The following is a 20,696-nucleotide window of genomic DNA, read 5'->3' on the forward strand; positions in this document are numbered from 1 at the left end:
GTTCTCTCCAATTATTTGGACAAACAAAGTTGTGTGTTGTGATACCGGTGAAATAGATTTTCACTTGTTTCAACTGCATCATGTATTTGTTTCACTTCTCAAAGTGGATGTTTGTACCTAGAACCGAAAAGAAAATGACCTCAAGTTAAACATTGTGAATGTTCTCATTTTATTTGTTTTGTATTGTACGAATTAATGGTGTTATTTTAAAAAAACGCACATTTCCAGGACACCAAAAATGTCTAAGTTTGTAAAGTATAGTACCGTAACTTAACAAAAACAAACCTTTAAACGATTTAGTTCTTCATTGAACTCGTAGAGCTGGTCAGTTTGGAGATGGAAGCATAGTGCAGCTGCAGAAATTTTGTACAAATCTATGCATGACATATTTGTAGATGTGTTCAAAAAAAACGTTGTCATCTTTGATCGGAGGGAGAAGGCCACTCTGCAAATATTTCCAATGAATTTTAAAGTTTTTATGTATTGTTGTGTTTCACTTTAGATGATCCCAAAGTTAGCTGACCTAGCATTTTAATTATCATCTAAATTAGCATTTGTATTCCTTTTGTTGACCTTCCATTTGTTTTCTCAAATATGTTAGTGTAAGTATAGATACAGGCGTTTGATGTGTCTCCAACATAGAATATTGACATAATATTAATTATAACATTTAATGCTTCCACACTAATTATGTCAGCACTAATGTGTTGAATGTATGAGAAAGGGAATTTTGTTTTTTTAACTTGCATGTCACTCTGAACTGTCTGTTTTTCTAAGACTAGTACTATGCATATATGATGTGTCTTTCTCTGTATGGTGCAGTGGTACGCGCTGGCAGATTGGATGAGGAGGGCTGTATGTGGTTGACTGATTCTAATTTCTTTTTGCTTACCCAATGTCTTTTCCAGAAAGATGTAATTATGTAGTGCTCCTTACAGTATAGAGACAAGCACGCTGGCTTCAGATTTCCATAAAAATGATTGTATTGTACTTCTAAATGATATAACTCAATGATGATAGCCATTGATCTTTTAATGCCCATTATTAAGCCAGAGAATTAACCCTCTGAGACCCACAATAGACACGTTTTTGTCTTTTTTAGGGGGGTATTTAGGGGGAGATAGCAGGTCAGCAGTAGATGTCACATAGGAGTGGTGTACATCATCTGAAAGCTGGGAACCTGAAGATTAATTTGAGATGCAGCTCAGTGTGTCATGTTGTTCTAGTCATAAATTAGAAATAAACATGAATTAATAAATAATTAATTATTTAAAATAAATTTTGAGAGTGTATTAGGGTTTAGAACATTATGATTATGTCTCATAAGTTGTTTCAGCAATTTTGGGGTTGATACCATTTGTTGGTTGCTAAATTTAACCGTTTTTTACCAATCAAGAATTGATAAAAATGATCAATAATCCCTCCAAAATACCACATTAAGATACCAAGACCTTGAGGAACACCATAGAAAAAGCCATGCTTTGATTTGGGACCAAATACTTTTGACATTTTCAGATTTCTGCAAGAATTGCATTTTTCCTTAATTAGATGGCGAGCACTTCTGTTCTGGAAACTGCTCAGAAACCCCCTTATCTTCAATCTACCTAGGAAAGCCATCCATCCATCCTCTGAATGCTCTAGGACTCTAGTTTGTGGCTGTAAAGTTTCATGAGGCTGTGATTATCCTAGAGGTCACAACAGGTTATTTTATACAGTGAGGTCAAATTTCAAAAGATGGTTTCACTACAATGAAACGGCTACTATGGGGACTAACATTATCACACGTGAATACAATTGGGCTCATTGGATCCACAAGAGTCTCGGCTTAACGGCGATACCGAATTTATGCAATTCCAAGACTGTTTAGGACCCCAGTATGCAGAAATATTTAAATACACCATTTTAGAATAAGCAAAAATAACACTTTTGTACTGCAAAAAAATGCATAGTTTTTGCCCAAAACTGCATGTGATTATCATAAAGTGGGCATGTCTGTAAAGCAAAGACTCGTTGGTACCCATAGAACCCATTTTCATTCACATATCTTGAGGTCAGAGGTCAAGGGACCCCTTTGAAAATGGCCATGCCAGCCAGAAAGACAGTAAAGTCGATCGGGGTTCCCCGCGTTCCCTACAGGTCTCAGTGGGTTAATTACAGAAATGCTTGAAATTACTGTGAAATGTTACCTCATTTGCTTTCCACACATTTATGAGAGATTCTACATTCTGACATAGGTTGCGATTGTTATCTAAGATTTCTTCCTTGAGGAAAACTTCCCCTTTGGTGTGAATATTTTGCCCTCTGTGACCAACCACAATGAACTGAAGGACAGTTTCGGTCTGACTGCAGTGTGACAGTGCAAGCCACAGAACAGCTGTAAGATAAATATTTTATACGTACAATATTTAAACTCGTAGTTTCTTTCAATACAGTCTTTGCCCCATTCTTGTCAGAAGGGCCAGGCTAAGTGGTTAACCTTTAATTGTTCACATGGTTTTGCATTCTGTAGTGTACATTGATTTCATTGAGAGCTTTGGGGGCTCTTTTCCCCCTACAGTAAATGCATGCCAACATACTGAACACATACCACTGTATTGTCATAGCATGAGAGGTCCTCGACAACAAAACGGGACCTTTAAATTAGTTATTCTATACATACTGTATCTTGTTCATCTTTGAATAAAATATTATTGCCTTTCTGCAAATGTTTTTGAGCTTTGTGTTAACAGTTCCAGTAACACACCACTAGTGTGTGCTGTGCACCATAACATCTGAGAAGCTGTAGGATACTCTCGAGAGCCTGAATATCACATTTTGTTCCTTTCTTGTATATGACGACAGCAAATCTGCCATATTCTTCCAACTACTTTTAAATTGAATGCATTTAAACATATGTTTTTAAACAGTACAGATTAATTGGGGCAATTTTACAAGATTTCCAGTTAGTTTATATATTATTATGGCTAATTATTTATTAGGGCTGTCATTGATTCACATATTTAATCATGATTAATCGCACGATTGTCCATAGTTAATCGCGATTAATCGCATATTTTTGTATCTGTTCAAAATGTACCTTAAAGGGAGATTTGTCAAGTATTTAATACTCTTATCAACAATTGAGTGGGCAAATGTGCTGCTTTATGCAAATGTATGTGTATATTTATTATTGGAAATCAATTAACAACACAAAACAATGACAAATATTGTCCAGAAACCCTCACAGGTACTGTATTTAGTATAAAAAATATGCTCAAATCAGCCATTCTACATATAGCCATGAATTTCAAAACATCAGCATAAAAAAAAAATCTCTGGGGCCAAAAGCCCATCACAAATTAGGCTCACTGCAGAACAATGTCGACATATAAGACGCTGTGTAAATGCAGTTCAGAGGCCATTTCGGGTCTTGAACTGTGGCGTTATGCCGCTCGTTTGGGATACATAAGAGAGCCTAAAACCCCACATCAGCAAACGTGAATTGCTGATTGTGACAGAATCAGAGCCTTCACTCTTCATGCTCAGTTAATTGTTTACCTGCTGCAGGCTGCCAGAGGTAAGAAAAGAACAAAAATGCACTCAAACAATAACAACAAAAGGCTTGCTCAGCGTTCTGTAAAACTGCACGCTTAGATCTACTTCTGCAGGTGAGATGTTTTAGTTCAATGGTAACCATTTCTTCCATTAAAACCCCCTTTTCCATGCTTCAGCTGAATATGCTCAATTAAAACTGGCTGCAATCTGGCTTCCAAAAAGAAAGATCATAACATTCAAAGTTTAAGGAGTTAAAAAAGTAGAATAAAAAACACAAGAACCTTTCAATTAGTAGCAGAGCGAAACTAAATGAACTTGCTTCCAGTGCTGCACTTGGAAATATTAAAGGACTGTGAATTATGCTACAAAAAGCCTTTAAAGGGAGAAAGAAGTCAAAATGAGGCACTTGACATCAGTCGTGAAAATTAAAAATGCATCTTTGCAGAAATAATCTCAGTCTGGAAGTGGCTGCTGATTAGAAATTAACAATGTGAAGCACCATCTTAGTCAGACTTTGTTCACTTCACATTTGAATAATAAAGTATTTGCTAATGTAGTATTTCTAAAGGAAAGAGAGATCAACACATGTGCTGTTTTTTAAAGTCTAAAGTCATTTCAGAAAATAATCTTTTTCATGTCTATATTTTTTTGCAGACATGGCAAAGGTAATCATATCAGTGAAATAAAATAATAGACCTTTTGGTCTTGGTCACACGAAAGAAAATAATAAATAAATAAAATAAAATAATACAAAAGTAAATAAATATAACATAAAATAAAATAATAAAAGAGAAAAAATATATAAAATGTAATAATAGATTTACCTTTAAAAAAAGGAAATAAAATGAAGTTAAGAGTAACATTAAATTAGGGTAAAATAGTAAAGACAATAGTATTGGTTGGAATTAAGGTAAGTGAGCTGAGAAAACTAAATAATCTTATAATAAAAAATATAATGTAAAGTCTAAGACAATCAATTTGTAGGGAAATGTTAAAAGTTTTGGAAGATATTGAATCCCTTTCTGATGGTTGTTTGATTAATGATAACAGGGCTGATATACAGTAGCCTATAGTACATAATGTGACTGATTTAGATTAATAGGTATATGTCTAGTGTCATCTTACTGACAGTATTAAAAAGATGAAAAACTGATACTGGACAAAGATGATTACACCTTTCCAAAATAGTGAAAACAGAAGTGGAGGAATGACTCACACAAAGCTCAGTCGCAAAATTACATAAGGCAGATATACTATCTCAAATACTGAACATATTGTTAGCAGATGGGAAATTCTTTAGCCAGTTTGCCGAAATCTTATACTAATCCAAATGTAATCCACTGGAATATGAGGATGTGATATGGTACACAATCTTGATTGTTGTGGACTGGAGTGAAAAGCCCCAGTGCTTGACTTGTGTACAGTGAGTGTAGTGCCCTTTAATTCTGCCCAAATGTCAAATAATCCATGTTTGAATTCAGATCATGTGGTGTTTTATACACGGAATACAAAGGCTGGTGTATGTTATGATTGCATGCTCATGGGGGATCTCTTATTGGGTCTCTAGATTATAGAGTATACGGTCTTGGCCTGATCTATGTGAAAAGCATTTTGAGATAACTTCTGTTATGATTTGACGCTATATAAAAATAAACTGAATGAAATGAAATTGATTGTTGCCTGCCTTATTTCACACAAACTTCACTTCCCTGGTGACGCAAATAGACTAAATAAGTACAGTTACTCAAGTGCAGTACAATTTTCAGGTACTTGTGCTTGTATTTCCACTTTTATGCGACTTTACTTTTACTTCACTACATTTCAGAGTAAAATATTGCAGTTTTTACTGCACTACATATATTTAACAGATGTAATTCCTTATTCAGAAAAATACGATGCATTTTTATGGATTAAACTACACAACAGTATATGAAGCAGTTAAATAAATAAACTCCACCCTGTCTCTCTGAGTCCTCACTAAGACCAAGAAAGTGGATCACATCAGTCCAGTTCTCAGGTCTCTACACTGGCTCCTTGTCTCTCAGAGAATGGATTTCTAAATACTCCTGGCAGATTACAAAGCACTAAATGGTTTAGGGCCAAAATACATTTCTGATCTTCTGCTATGTTATGAACCATCCAGACCTCTCAGGTTCATCTGGATCAGGTCTGCTTAGTGTCCCCCAGAGTCACAACTAAACATGAAGAAGAAGCAGCATTCAGTTTTTATGCACCAAATATTTGGAACAAGCTCCCAGAAACCTGCAGAACCAACTCCAACTCTGAGTTCTCTTAAATCAAAGCTTCAAACTGTCCTGTTTGCTGCTGCCTTTTATTAAACCAGATAATGATCTTATATTCTGCACTAGAGCTTTTACTCTTGTGTGTTATATTCTATTTTAGCTTCTATCCTAGCTTTTATTTTTAGCTTGTTTTTATTTTCTAATCTTTAATGTTTTTATAACTGTTTTAATTATTTCTTAATGTTCTTTTTGCACTTTGTCGCCATGCTCTTGAATGTTTATGTAAAGCACTTTGAATTGCCCTGTTGCTGAAATGTGCTCTACAGATAAAGCTGCCTTGCCTTTGGTAGGCCTACTTTAAGTATATTTTAATAACAATACTTTTGTAGGCTTTCTTTTTATGACTTTTACTTGTATCAGAGTATTTTTTTTACACCATAGTGTTGCTACTTTTACTGCAGTAAATGATCTGACTACTTCTTCCATCATCAGTGCAGCTGATTCACTCACACTGACTGCACACTCTAGTCCACCAGCTGCCTCACACCTGACGCACCTGTCGTAATCAGGCAGGAGGTTCAAACTTCCTCGTGTCTTCTGTTGCTGTAACGTCGTGCTGCTGGAAACATCACTGCTGCTAATAACACTGCTCCGTTACAGCCTATTATGTAGTATATTAACAAGTTGTGGGCAACAGCTACATTGTGTTATTGCTGCGTCATTCTGGATCACTTGACGGCCATTTGAAGCCCCATGTGGAGTCTCCAACACATGCTAAAGACCTTTTAACTGTGCTGACATGACAGGAACCACAACTTACTTCACCAAAGGTAGACCTTGCTGCTTTTACTAACATCTGAGATTGATGTTTTGGCTCTGTTCAGTTGTTGTTTGTGTGTTTTGATATATCAGTGCTGGCTGAATCTGCTGCTTATTTCACTGTCTTGTGTCTGCTGGTTGATCATTTCTGCTTTCTGATAAGTAGCCTATTGTATATAGTTTTGTTTTTTATGATGCAATATCTATCTATCTATCTATCTATCTATCTATCTATCTATCTATCTAATTAATTCAAATTCAAATAAGCTATAGTGGCATGAATGTTCAGGTTACATTATTGCCAAAGCGAAATTACATATTAATGAATAATTACATTTCACAAGAAATAATCACAAACTAATCACAAGAAATAATCACAATCACAATATACCAAATACATTTTAAATATATATTCTTTTACAGATGTAGTTAATCTTCTTTTCTTGGATTGGCTCGGCTAATTATTGTTATGCTTGTAGTTTTGGCATATGATTCTTTCATGTTGCTGATTTACATTGTGAAGAAATATCAAGCTAATATTCATATTTGATTTCCATTATTGTTTTGAGTGCTGTTGTCTGTCTTCTTATGTCTTGATGTGTTTGATATGTCAGCTTAGTGCTGGCTGATATACTGTTCTACCAGTCTGCTCATGTGACTGTGTCTTGTGTCTGCCGGTTGATAATTTCTGCTTTCTGTAGCCTATTGTGTATATATATATTTTCTTTTTATGTTGCAATGTTTGTTGCTATGCTATGCTTATGTTGTTTATCTATCCATCCATCCATCCATCCATCCATCCAAGACCATATATGAGACCAGGACAACACATGCCAAAGAGTTAACTGTGCTGAGATGACAGGAACCACAACTTACTTCACCAAAGGTAAGTCCTTGCTGCCTTTACTAACAGTTGTAAGTAGCCTATTGTCTGTATTTTTGTTTTTTTATGTTGCATTGTCCATCCATCCTTCCATCTATCCATCCACAGTCCAGCCGTGGACAGCTTGAGACCAGGACGAGATGACAGGAAGCACAACTTACTTCTCCAAGGTATGTCCTTATTGAGTCCTTGCTGCGTTTACTAACATCTGAGATGATGTTTTGTTTTGTTTTCTTGGATTGGCCCAGCGATTATTTTTTTTATTGTGCTTGTTGTTTGGCATATGATGCTTTCATGTTGATGATTTACATTGTGAAGAAATATTAAGCTAATATGGTCTTCGTCATACGAAAGAAAAGAAAAATAAATAAATAAAATAAAATAATAAAAAAGTAAATAAATATAAAATAAAATAATAAAAGAGAAAAAATATATTAAATTTAATAATAGAATTAGCTTAAAATAAGGAAATAAAATGAAGTTAAGCGTAACGTTAAGTAAGAGTAAAATAGTAAAGACAACAGTATTGGTTAGAATCAAGGTAAGTGAGCTGGAGAGTGACAACAAAATAATCTTTTAATAAAAAATATAGTGTAAAGTCAAGGACAATCAATTTGTAGGGAAATGTTAAAAGTTTTGGAAGATATTGAATCCCTTGCTGATGTTTTTTGTATTAAAAAGATGAAAATATCTATCTATCTATCTATCTATCTATCTATGTATCTATGTATCGTGCACCTGTCATTGATTAATCTTTCTTTTCTTAGCTGAGCTATTTTTTTTATTATTATTTATGCTTTCATGTTGCTACTTTACATTGTGAAGAAATATTAAGCTAATATTCATATTTGATTTCCATTATTGTTTGAGTGATGTTGTCTGTCTTCTTATGTTTTGGCGTGTTTGTGTCTTTGAAGCCCCATGTCGAATCTCCAATCCTGCTGTGGACAACAGGGCAACTCATGCCAAAGACTTAACTGTGCTGAGATGACAGGAACCACAACTTACTCCACCAAAGGTAAGTCCTTGCTGCTTTTTTACTAACATCTGAGATTGTTGTTTGTGTGTTTGATATATCAGTGCTGGCCCGAATCTGCTGCATATTTGACTGTCTTGTCTGCTGGTTGATCATTTCTGCTTTCTGATAATATCTATCTGTCTTTCTTTTCTTGGCTCAGCTCGTTATTGTTATGCTTGTTGTTTGGCATATGGTACTCTTTCATGTGATGCTGATTTACATTGTGAAGAAGTTCATATTTTATTTTCATTATTGTTAGTGTTGTTGGGTGTTATAATGTGCTGAATTGGTTTCATGCAAACCTTGGCTGTTTGATTGCGAGGATCTAGTCGCCTACACATGCCTTATAGGGAAACACAACATGGCCATTGTCACTATAGATCAATTCACTCTTTCTTTACACTCCTTGTATTCGGCTGAGCATTATGGAGAAATATTTAATTCAAAAGCATCGTATAATATTTGCTGCCGCTATACTGAGCTGCACCCATTCATGTGGTCACCTGTTGCTATCACACTACATATATAGCATTTCATAAGAAGAGATTGTCTGCTCCAAACCGTGATTTTGTTTTGTGATTTTAATCTCAGTTAATAATTATCTGTTACTTAGCTGATGTGTCTCAGCACTGCTGCTGCTGCATATCAAGTAGATTGTTGTGTTAAGGTTTATGCATCTTCAGTAGTATAATAACCCCCGGAGTGTGGTTGAACATGATTTTGGTGTTGAATGGCTGCCAGTAGAGTCCACATAATAGCTGGTGTGTGACTCTCTCTGGGTTTTTGCGGAGGAAGTTTATTATTGTCACCCTCTTCTGTGCTGAGATTGGTGTGTCAGAGTGATGAAAAATATCAAATGTATTATCTGAATACTCGGCTCCATGAAATTTCCCTTTTTTCCCTCTTTCTACTCATCAGTAACCTGCTAGTATTAAAGGTGCTCTATACAATATCCAGGGCATTAATATAGCAACAAACAACTATTTGCTATGTAAAGATATAGAGGAGCAATGTCTACCTGAGCAGAGAATGAAGTCGCTTTCCCTCTGTGTGTGTTGTAATGCAAGCTTTTTTGTGCTTCGTCGACGGGCCGGTTGTGCGTGCTTTAAGTGCACATTCGTGCATGTGAGCGTGCCCCACTGGCTAGCTTATGGCATGCTGCTCTGTGCTGCAATGGCGGTTACAGCTGATAGCTGATAGCACCCACCCTCCGGTTCCCCCCAGGTTAACACTGAGCCGTGCGGAGGCAATAGAAACGCTCCCAATCTCACATTTAGCACCTTAGCCAAAATCTTTAAAATGATTAATTCACAATCATAATATTTTTTTATATATAATATTTTTTTTAGGAAAAGCCATACTTTTATTCGGTAACTTTTTAAAGGCTCTGTAGATGTTTTTTGTTTTTTTTAAATATACATCTACATACAAATTGTATCAATAAGACCTTTAAGTAAAAATACTTCTACCTAAGTAAAGGATCTGAATACTTCCTCCACCGCTGGTTAAAGCAGATCATTTTTATAACATAAAAACACACACATCCTAGGTTACCAGATGTGTCCTATTACCATATTCATCAATGTTAAACCAGGCACAGCTTCTTGATGCACTCTACAGTTTGTGGCCTCAGGAGGTGCAGTGCAGAGATGCTTTTTGACCTTGAAAGACTCAAGACTGATAACAGTGTCTTTGAGCACTCCTCCTGCTGTGGGATGCTCCCTTCCATAAGCTCTCCATGTTAACACAGTTCTACTCTTGTCTCTTTACACTATGTATTTTCACTCAACTTTTTTTCTCTATAAAAATAGCCTCATGTTTGTGTCTGCTACATACACAAACATGAAAGAGAAGTTTTGTAAAGTCATGTTGGTGTTGGCGTACGTAGAGAAAGAAGTGGATTTAAAGTCTCTCGACAATCTGTGGACTGTGCTGGACGGATTGCAGTTGAATATTAATAAACTGTCTGTGATGTTTACAAACTGTGTTTTGCACATCAAACTCGATGCTAATTCTTATTCAAGTGGAGAAAAGAAAAAGAGAGAAGGAGGTTGGGAGAGCGGTGTACCCAAGGCAGAGTGCGTGAAAGGCAAATGCATGGAGATTAGGGATCGAGGCGTTTCTGGGACAGGGAGATAAGGTACCTTTTTAAAACTACTTTCTGTGTATCAGGACGGCCTTATCTGCATGTTTGCATACTAAGTTGCACCTCGGACCAAATAATTAAAAATGTGTGTTGTTTATGTCTACATACTGGATCTTTCCTTCTGTTCTTCCAAATTATTTTCTGGCACGGAAGCTGAATTAAGAGTTTTATTCTACTAGGAAAGAAATGTGTTAAACCATCTCTTTAATACATGATAGACTGTTTCTCTCTTCATTATGACCTATAGAGAAAAAAATTAATATTTCCACACAAATACAGAGTAATCAGATTAAGACAATAGTTTGATTTATCTGAGTTTGATCCAATTTTCGGAGAAATTTCAGTTAATATCAATTCAGACGACGTCATTGTGTATCACGATATCTTGATATATCATTTCATCACGATATGAGTCCATCGAAAGACGATAAATTATCATATCGAATTATCGCCCAGCCCTAGGTCAGATTCAGAGACTTGCACCTTGTTGAAATGAAATGGCAAATAATACAACACAGACTGAGAGAGACAAGTAGACACATTTGCATCTTTAATTAGATTTCCGGTAAATTGTTGTTTTTTTTGTTGTTTTTTTTGCTGAAGAAGAAAACAGGAAAGCTCTCTCAAACTCCTGAGTCAGAGTGCTCTTCACATCACGGTCAGTTCAGCCCAATAAATTGAAACAGAAGATTAATTACCAGTAAGTTGTTTATAGACTGGATATGAGATTGTTTTTTTACGGATGTGTTCTATGGCATAAGAAAAACACTTTGTGAATTGAATCCATCATATCGCTGCTTTTGCTTTAAATTACCCAGAGTCCATGTTTCTCATGTGAAAATCATACCGGGGTGTGTACAGTTCTTAAAAACATATTCCATTATACCGAGCAGCTGTTGAGGGCAACATCTTTGAGAATTCGGCAGCTTAATTCTTCTGCTGGAATTAAAATGGCTCAATGATGTGACAGGTGGGCTAAATGTTGGATTTTAAATCTGGAGTGGAAACATGTACTGCGTGACTCAGGCTGAGAGAGCACTTGTCTGTGCCAGACTAACTGTAGGCCAGCACTGCAATGTCAGAGAGAGGGCAAAAGCAAATAAAAAAACAGAGTTCTGCTAGTACAGAGATAGAGAGCACTCCAGTGAGACTGGTTGACTTTAACACAACAAAAAGCCGGCATATAATGCTCCCAAATATTAACACATCCACACAAATAATGACAGATGGAAAAGTATTTACCATACGCGGATGTAGAGTATCTTTGCCTGTGTGTGTGTGTTATGGAGGGCTGGAACCACTGAAATCTATTAAATAGCTAAAATCTTTTTCCTCATGCACTCTGTAAACTTTCTGCACGCCAATCACCTACGCGAACACTCAATGACTGGCTTAAAATCACACTCGGCAGAGTGTTTCGCTGACATTCAGGGGCCGTAGTCATTGTGGGACAACGCTGTGATCAGAGAGCCATGGCGTGACCTGGCAACGTCTCCTTGGATCGCTGCCACATTCGTAAACTTACAGCTGAAATGTCAGCATTTTGAAAAGTACAAACTCATAAAAACTGTGATTGCAACACTCTAGAAGCACAAAAGTTCAGTTTATTTCTTAGGGCACTGGTTCCCAACCTGGGGCTCCCGACCCCCATTAGGGGTCACCGAAGCTTCACGGGGGGTCCCGAGGCCTTCTTGATTTTATGGGGTGTGAGACAACTTTTTTAAAAATACAGTTGGCGTATACAGTATCTCAGCATTTCATACAGTTCTGTAATGAAAACTAAATGAAATTGGTATTTGTTTTAAGTTTGGATTATTATGTAATATATAAACTTAAAAATTAGAAAAGTACTCCTTTTAAAGCAACCGAAGAGCTAATAGAACAATTACAAAGTGTATGGGAGAAGAAAAGCCTATTATGGATGTATGATTGTTAAAAATACAATGATGATATAATATTCACTGGAAATAATCTGCTCAAAATTCATCCAAATCACTTGTTTTACATAAAACTTTCTATTGCGTTCACTATTTGGGTCAATTGTACAGTTCAGTACAATCAATCAGTTCTTTGACATTATTGTTATGCATTAAATATAATATGAAATACCCATAAAATGTCAGTTAGTTAGGGGTCGTTAGTTTACTCAGTGATAGAAAAGGGTTGGGAACCACTGTTTTAGGATGATGCATTTAAGCAAATCTGACTTCATCATAGCCTTTTGGGGAAACATGTCAACATGAGAAATCAAATGGTGAACTGAAGCTGCAGTATTGAGACTTTTTTTGTGCTTTTGGAATGTCACTGTCCCAGTTTAGATGTTGTTACATAAAGCAAATTAATGTATTATTAAAGGGGTACTCAGTGATTCAGTACTCAGTATTTCCATCAAGTTGGGGGACTTTTAGTCCCTAGTATAAGTCAAGCCCCAAAAACCCACACACAATACAACTTGATAGTATAGATCACATGATCAGGCTGTTCTCATACACCGTTCGTAGCTATACCTACGAAAAGTAATGCACTGTAATTTGTATATAATCCACAAAATCAATTTGTATGTAATCCACGTAATGGTGAACCAGGAAGTATAAAGAGCTACAAATGCCACGTATGGAGGAGGCCGGGTGGATGGGTGGGTCAAAAAACACCGGACTTTTTCCCAGGAGACCGACGTTCGTACCACGTGTGAAACCGGAAGTCAACTTTGATTTATTTGTCATGTAACTTCCGTAATTAGGTTACGCCACTTCCGGGGTTATTTCGACCCAAACCATGATCTTTTCCTAAACCTAACTCAGTAGTTTTGTTACCTATACCTAACCAAGTTGATCTTTTTCTAAACCTAACCAAGTGGATCTTTTCCTAAACCTAACCAAGTTGATCTTTTCCTGAACCTAACTAAGTAGTTGTTGTCTAAACCTAACCAAGTCGATCTTTTCCTAAACCTTACCAAGTTGATCTTTTCCTAAACCTAACCAAGTTGATCTTTTCCTAAACCTTACCAAGTTGATCTTTTCCTAAACCTAACCAAGTTGATCTTTTCCTAAACCTAACCAAGTTGATCTTTTCCTAAACCTAACCAAGTTGATCTTTTCCTACATCTAACTAAGTAGTTGTGTTGCCTAAACCTAACCAAGTTGTTTCCTGTGAAGACGGAAGTTTATTTTGAAAAGACTGGAACAGAAATTGACACCTGCGTCACATGTCGCTCGACATTCGTGGGAAAATGCACAAAAAATAAGGAATAACTTTTTGCAAGATATCATACGAACCATCGTATGAGGATACGTCGACATGTTAAACAACTTAAACCCAAGCTGAATAACCCTGATGACATCACCAGGGTTATTTTTTTTCAGACTTGAGAACTCTTCTCCCACAGAAGACATCATATGAACGTTTTCACAGACTTAGTATTCCTCATGTTTGGTAAACTGACCTTCATTTATAAAATCTGTGGAGTGCCCCTTTAATTTCGTCAACATTGATTGATTTCTCTAAATTTCTGTTGGTCCCAGCCCAAGAGTTTTCTTTGTTTGTGTGAACTGTCCTGCAGTAGATTTAGCTGCTGCTATCCACATTTGACCACCCTTTAATCTACGTGAGACAGCCCAGGTCACTCGGGTGGAGCGACGGTCTCGGACACAGACAGACACACACTCAGTGCATATTTCTGGCCTTTTAACTAGCTGACACCTGGCAGGGGCAGCAGATGGCTGTTAACAGCTTAAACCCCTGGCAGATCTGTTTAATTCGGAGAACTCCGGTCCTCCTCAGACTGGATCACAGCCCAGCGAAGGGAGAGGTGGCGGAAGCTCGTTTGGCTGCCATTAAGAGAAGCCAAGAGTGTTTGGCACATAGCGAGAGCAGCTGGCGCCGTCGACAGGGGCCGACTAAGTGGCCCGAACCTTCTGCAAAGGAGCAGGAGGGATCAATAGGGCAACTCCTACACTACAGTACAGTGGCAGGAGCACTTGGATGGCTGTTACATCCCTCTTGACATCATGAATCATGCTTAGACTGTCTTTGTGTTTATGTGAGTGTGACAGAAAGAGAAAATGGAGGGTGAAGGTGATCATTTTTGCTTTAACAGAGGAGCAGATGGAGAAATTACACACAAAACATCTGCATTTTTTTGACATGGAAAACACACTCGCACACAAAATCAGCACTTTTTTTTTTTTTTCTTTCTTTTTTTTTTTTCTTTACCAAAACATGAAGCTCAATTCCCTCAAACCGAAGATAACATTTCTAGAGAGATAATACATTCATTCCAAGCGATGGCGATGAAGATTACAATATCTTGATAGAATAGACAAACAGATTGATTACTTCATGGCTAAAACCTGAGTTATTCCAAAGTATTTCCATATGAAACTGCACAACAATGCACATCAAAAATAAATGATGCATCATTATTTCTCATATAGAGTATTATTTGCATGACTAAAGCTATGCTAATATATTCATGTGATATATACACACCGACATTATGGATTATTTATGTATATGTATGTCTCCAGGGTCAGCTGAGAGGTCCAGTCAAAACACAGAACCACATTATGGCAAAATGAAGCACATCCACCTCAAAAAGTGTCTCTTTGCAACAGAGGTGTGACTAAAATGATATTTGTTTTTTACACATTTGAACTTTTTGCTTTCAAACTCAAGAGGCAAAGGGAGTCGGTGACAAAGACGTGGACAGTCCAGTTACCTACTAAGTATTTTTTTGGCCCTTTTTAGTTAGTCCTTGATCCTTACTCTGAGCAGCTGAGGAGGCACAGCATCATTTAGTTTCATCCTCCTTGTCCTGCCTGTCGTCCTTTCTTCTTCCTCCTCTCCCAGTCCTCTCCAGGATGAAAGCAGGTTTATATTGAGTTGACGGGTCGAGCACTATTAGTTGAGCAAGGTTCGGTCACTGGATCAGTTTTTTTAACAGGTTCCTCGTGGCACTGGAGGGCTCCGCTGCCCCCATTATCTGTGTTTCTTCGTCACAAAAATTCCTCATAGTCCAAGAGTTTGGAGTGCTGGCGCGTCTTCCAGAGCCGGTAGAGGCGGAAGTCGAAGTACTTCTCAATCATCTCTTTGCCTTGGTTGGTAGATGAGACAGAAGAAAAAGGTTGAATCACTCATTAAGGAACCAGAATATACCATACTATATACCAAGCCCACCATCTTTGCTCTAACCTTAACCAAGAGCCGTGAGTGCCGAAACATTATAATAAATGATAAAAACATGATTCATGCTTGAGATGCTATGAGCGGATATTATATTCTCCAAGAGCTGACTGAATTATTTGCAAATACTTTGAATATCAACATTTTGCAACTTTTTATAATATATGTGTAAGAGAGTCCAGTTCAGTCAAGTTGCAGTTTACATCCTTGTCTGTCCAAAATGTCATCACAGTCCTATTAAACATTAGTGTGAAATTGTCATAATTAGCATTTGGATACTTGAGTTATGGCCAGAAAAAATGTGTTTTGTGAGGTCACAGTGACCTTGACCTTTGACCACCAAATTCTAATAAGTTCATCATTAAGTCCAAGTGGATGTCTCCGCCAGATGTGTTACAATTCCCTCCAGGCGTTCCTGAGATATCGCTTTCACGAGTATGGGACGGACGGACGCGGCTATAGCCGGCGCGGAAGCATAAAAAACATAATTCAGGTGGCGTTAAGGTCGTTGAAATAATTCGAACTTTGAGGGCAGCGCTCAGTGGCAATTTTGAGCGATGCACCACACCAAGGGTAGCGCTTCTGCCTAGTCGGGATGGCACTGCTCTCCCCATAGGAAAACATTGGCACAGCCAGCGCAGAGCGATTTTTACCGCTGGTCATTTGTAGACAGTTTCGACTAAGATTTCTTTAGTTGATTAAGTAATTTTTTATGCTTTTTTCATGACTTATTTCCAAGAAACTTGTGAGCACATCTCTGGTAAACACAAGATTTAAAGTGGTGCTTTAGTGTGACTCTTTGTGGAGAAACTCAGTTTTACTGATCTGTCGATTAAATCAACGAATTGATTAGTCGACAAAATCGTTTGAGTGTTAGTAGACTAGACTAAGAATTTCTTTGGTTGAGGACAGCCCTAGTGTTACAGTTATTGCCTGTGTTTTGTGTATATTATAAATCTTCAGGGAGTGCAGAGGTTGGGACCTCTAACGGGCATCAAGAGTGGAAAACTTAATGAAAGTGAAAGGCTAAAATAGAGGACGTCTGGGTTGTTCCAGGAACTGAGAGCAGGCTTTTGTAATACTGACTGTTGTGTTGAGTAGAGAGGACTGTATGTCCCTACTGCACTCCCACCATGCAGCTAGGGAGGAGAAGAGTGCAAGGTAACATGACTACTTTCTCCTGTGTGGTGGGTGTTGTTCACAAACTGAAGTGAAGTCTATATGCAATTGCGTTAAAAGTTATTAAAAATATTCACACCCAAAATGTGAAACGCCATATCAAAACACCACCCAAATAGGGAGGATGAGGAGGAGAGAGTGAGCGACTGTACAGTAGAACAGGAAGAGAAGGAAACAGTAAGTTACACACTGTTCAAATAAATATATATTTTTAGATAAGGGAACAGCTCTTTGAGTTAATTCCTCCTCCAGATGTTGCAAGATGCAAAACACCCGGGTGTGTCCGCGTCATTTCACACGTGTGATGTGCACGTGTGAATCACTGTGCGCGCGTGTGTCCGTGTGATCTGCATGTTCGGGTTGCGTTTTGTTCAGACTCACCCTGCGCAGACAGCTCCAGCGGCGACTCAAACTCGACAGAATAAGGCCTCATCAGATTCTTCAGTTTCTGGAACAGCTGTTGGGCCGAGATAAGAAAACAAACCCCAATTAATCCCACTGCACTCGGATACACTCGCAGCAGGGGAGCCTGCATCTTCTGACACAACACACACAGACAGAAACACACAGCAATGAATCCAGCTCATTACCGACAAAGAGAACATTCCTCCTATGCAGGTAACGAGGACAGGAAATGAGATGAGAGTATACAAAGGTGTTAATTTTCCCTGCTTGTCTTGTCATATAGAAATATGAAACAGCAGAGCTTGTAAAAGGTTTAGAGTAGGACCCCAGTCATATCCTAGCGAGGAGTCCCATGTTCAGGAAATTAAAAGAAAGATTAGAATCAAATTTATCTGTAAATTAGAGGGGTTTGCATTTCTAGTCCTATAAGTGTTTTTTTTCTCATACCAGAATATGAAATTTGGTCATCCATCAACCAAACATGAAGCTTTTGCAGGTTTCAGCTTCTCAAATGCAATAATTTGCGGATTTTCTCAGTATTATATCGTTGTAGATGGAACACTTAGAGGTTTTGGACTGTTGGTTGGACAAAACAAGAATTAGGGGTCGACCGATATGTTTTTTTTTCAGGGCCGATATCGATTATTAGTAATTGTAAGAGAGCGTGCGAGTATGGATTGAAATGCAGACGTGATACTAAAACTTTCTTTAATCATTAAGCAGATTATTACTGTACAATTTTCTGGTTTATCAGTGACGTTTGTGAACTACACTGCAGAATGGATACTCTACTAATGGTGACAAACGGCGACGGCTCATATGAATGGGTTGCATCGTAGGTCTGCATTTTTATAAACTGTGATAATCTGAACATCCACTAACCACTATTTTCCTTTTTTTTTTTTGCTGTGACCTCAAAATGTTACCAGTGGAAAAACTGGGTGTTTCTGCAACTTCAGCATACAGGATTGTGAAGTTCATTGCCTTGCGTTCGAAATAGAGCTGCAACTAACAATTCTTTTCATTGTCAATTAACTTGTTGATTATTTACTTGATTAAATGATTAGTTATTTGGTCTATGAAATGTCTGAAAATGTTTCCATAAAGCCCAAGATGACGTCCACAAATGTCTTGTTTTTGTCCACAACTCAAAGATATTCAGTTTACTGTCATAAAGGAATAAAGAAACCAGAACATATTCACATTTAAGAAGCTGGAATCAGAGAATTTTGACTTTTTTTTTTCTTTTTTTAAATGACTCCAACTGATTAATTGATTATCAAAATAGTTGCTGATTAATTTAATAGTTGACAACTAATTGATTAATCTTTGCAATTCTAGTTGAAAAACATATCTGCTTGCTCAACGGAGCAGCTTTGACCCTCTGTAGCACAGCATGTGTAACCAATCAGATAGCGCTGTAGGCGGGACATTGAGGGAGGTTACAGACTGGTGACTACAGACAGAGAAAGGCGGTTGCATCAGAGCCAAAGTAGCTCATTTTATTTATTTATTTTATTGCAATCGGATAGAAAAAATAAAGATTCTAATGATCGTAAAAATGCTGAATATCACAGCCGATAATCACCCCTTACTTTAAAGAAATCACTTTGGTCTCTGGGAACTTGTGATTGACATTTTGTTTTTAGACTAAACCATTATTTAATCATTACTCAATAGTGAAAAAATCATTAATTGCAGCCCTAATTACATAATGACTGTTTAATTGGAGCGGTACAGTGATTTTAGGGTTGTCAGTCATTTCTGCAGTGACGTTGCGCTGTGCACATTAAAAATTGAAACTCTGATTTCTATCTAATTTAGTCATGATACCCCTCTGTCAGATAAAATCAAAGGCCGAATGTGCTTTTGTTTCTCACTTGATGTTGTTAAAATGGATGTGGTGGTGAAGAAAAGGCAGCTTTCATTCCTCGTGTTTGCAGTCCTTTGAAAAAGATAAAAGAAGATGGCGACATGCCAGATGTGGAGGAGACGTAGGCAGCGTAGCTCGTCTGTAGTGCAAAGAAGGCTGGAGGCAAACGACAAATCTCAAATAATGTGTTGCATGTGTCGGGTAGTTTCCTTCCTGTCCTGCTTCGCTTCTTACAAGCTCTCAGTGGCCGTTTTAGCCAAAAACCGATGCAGATATTGTGCTGAAAACATGCTTGAAAACTGGGTCAGGCTACCTCTCTGACCTCCCGTCTTCCATCCACAGCCTTTGTTTTTTTATTCCAGCATCCTCAAAACAACTATTTCATTTCTTAAGTGCTGTGGTCTTTGTTGCTGAAGTGCAGCCCTGCTCAACATTTCACACGGCAGACTTATAACTGTGTATTTCTTTCAGTAATCACAGCAGAAACATGACATAACTTCCAGGCTGTTATTAATTTAAGTCCTGAAGTTTTTTGTTTTATGCTTAGAGTGCAGCATTTGGCAACAGTGAAACTTGCTGTTTAAAAATTGATCGAACGGGGGACCCAAGCTGGCTCCATTTAAACTTTGGCCAACAGAGGCAGGCTGGAAGTGCTGTGTTCTGTTGATGATGTACTGTCTCTGGGTGGAGGTTATATGATTGTTAAGAAAGTAAACAAAACAAATAAAACAGTTAGTGAAATACACTATATGGCCAAAAGTATGTGGACATACATTTTTGTTCTGGGGTCGTTTTTCCATGGTTTGGGCTATAGGCCCCTTAGCGTTGATGGAGGCATGTTGTTTCAGGTACCTGAGAGTACCATGAAAAAGGATCCAGAAAGTCCACTTTGAGTAGTAGATCCATTAGTTTGAAGGCATATTGGATAGGGGTGTGAGAAAATGTAGATACACGAGAGTATACACGAGTATCGCGATATTATGTTTTGTGATACTGTATCGATTCTCCAAAACACTATTGATTTTTAATTAACCTCTCAAAAATCTAATGTCATGATACGTACATGAAACAAAGCAGCCATGTCGTTGTGAAAATATCCGTGTATTGGAACGATCGGATGCAGATGAAAAATGAGAGCCTTCTGTTTGTTTGTTTTTTCCTCTTGACTTTACTCGTTGGCTTGCTTTCCTCACTTCCGTTTGTGTTCTCGTGCACTGATGCGTTTAAGCCGAACAGCCAATGAGAGTGATTTCTCTCACCAGCGAGTTCCGCTGCCGATTCAACATGCTGAATTGGCCGAAAAACCTCTGACACGGGCAGACTAGAGCCGGGACACACCGCAAAAACTAGGCCGACAGACGCTCACCGACGGCCCAAAACTGTCCGACGACCAACCGTCAATAGTTTGCTTCCAA

General features: G+C 37.7%; 1 protein-coding gene and 1 long non-coding RNA gene across 5 annotated transcripts in view; one reads left to right on the forward strand and one right to left on the reverse strand.

The window, feature by feature from the left end:
* Window positions 1–7,616: 7,616 nt before the first annotated feature.
* LOC119477967 overlaps window positions 7,617–20,696 on the forward strand; it is a 91,299-nt gene continuing 78,219 nt past the window's right edge. The window contains exons 1-2 of the long non-coding RNA XR_005204350.1: window positions 7,617–7,649; window positions 8,397–8,497. This is a non-coding gene — a long non-coding RNA (uncharacterized LOC119477967). The remainder of the gene's footprint in view (window positions 7,650–8,396; window positions 8,498–20,696) is intronic.
* The window catches only part of LOC119477966 (NMDA receptor synaptonuclear signaling and neuronal migration factor), a 48,483-nt gene continuing 42,499 nt past the window's right edge, over window positions 14,713–20,696 (reverse strand). For all 4 annotated transcript variants that reach the window (XM_037752285.1, XM_037752283.1, XM_037752284.1 and 1 more), the window contains 2 exons: window positions 17,385–17,460; window positions 14,713–15,735 (listed from right to left, as the gene is read on the reverse strand). In XM_037752285.1, coding sequence (XP_037608213.1) covers window positions 15,638–15,735; window positions 17,385–17,460 — 174 coding nt within the window. In that variant the 3' untranslated portion in view covers window positions 14,713–15,637. The remainder of the gene's footprint in view (window positions 15,736–17,384; window positions 17,461–20,696) is intronic.

Source organism: Sebastes umbrosus, chromosome 19, assembly GCF_015220745.1.
Source record: "Sebastes umbrosus isolate fSebUmb1 chromosome 19, fSebUmb1.pri, whole genome shotgun sequence".
Lineage (NCBI taxonomy): Eukaryota > Metazoa > Chordata > Actinopteri > Perciformes > Sebastidae > Sebastes > Sebastes umbrosus.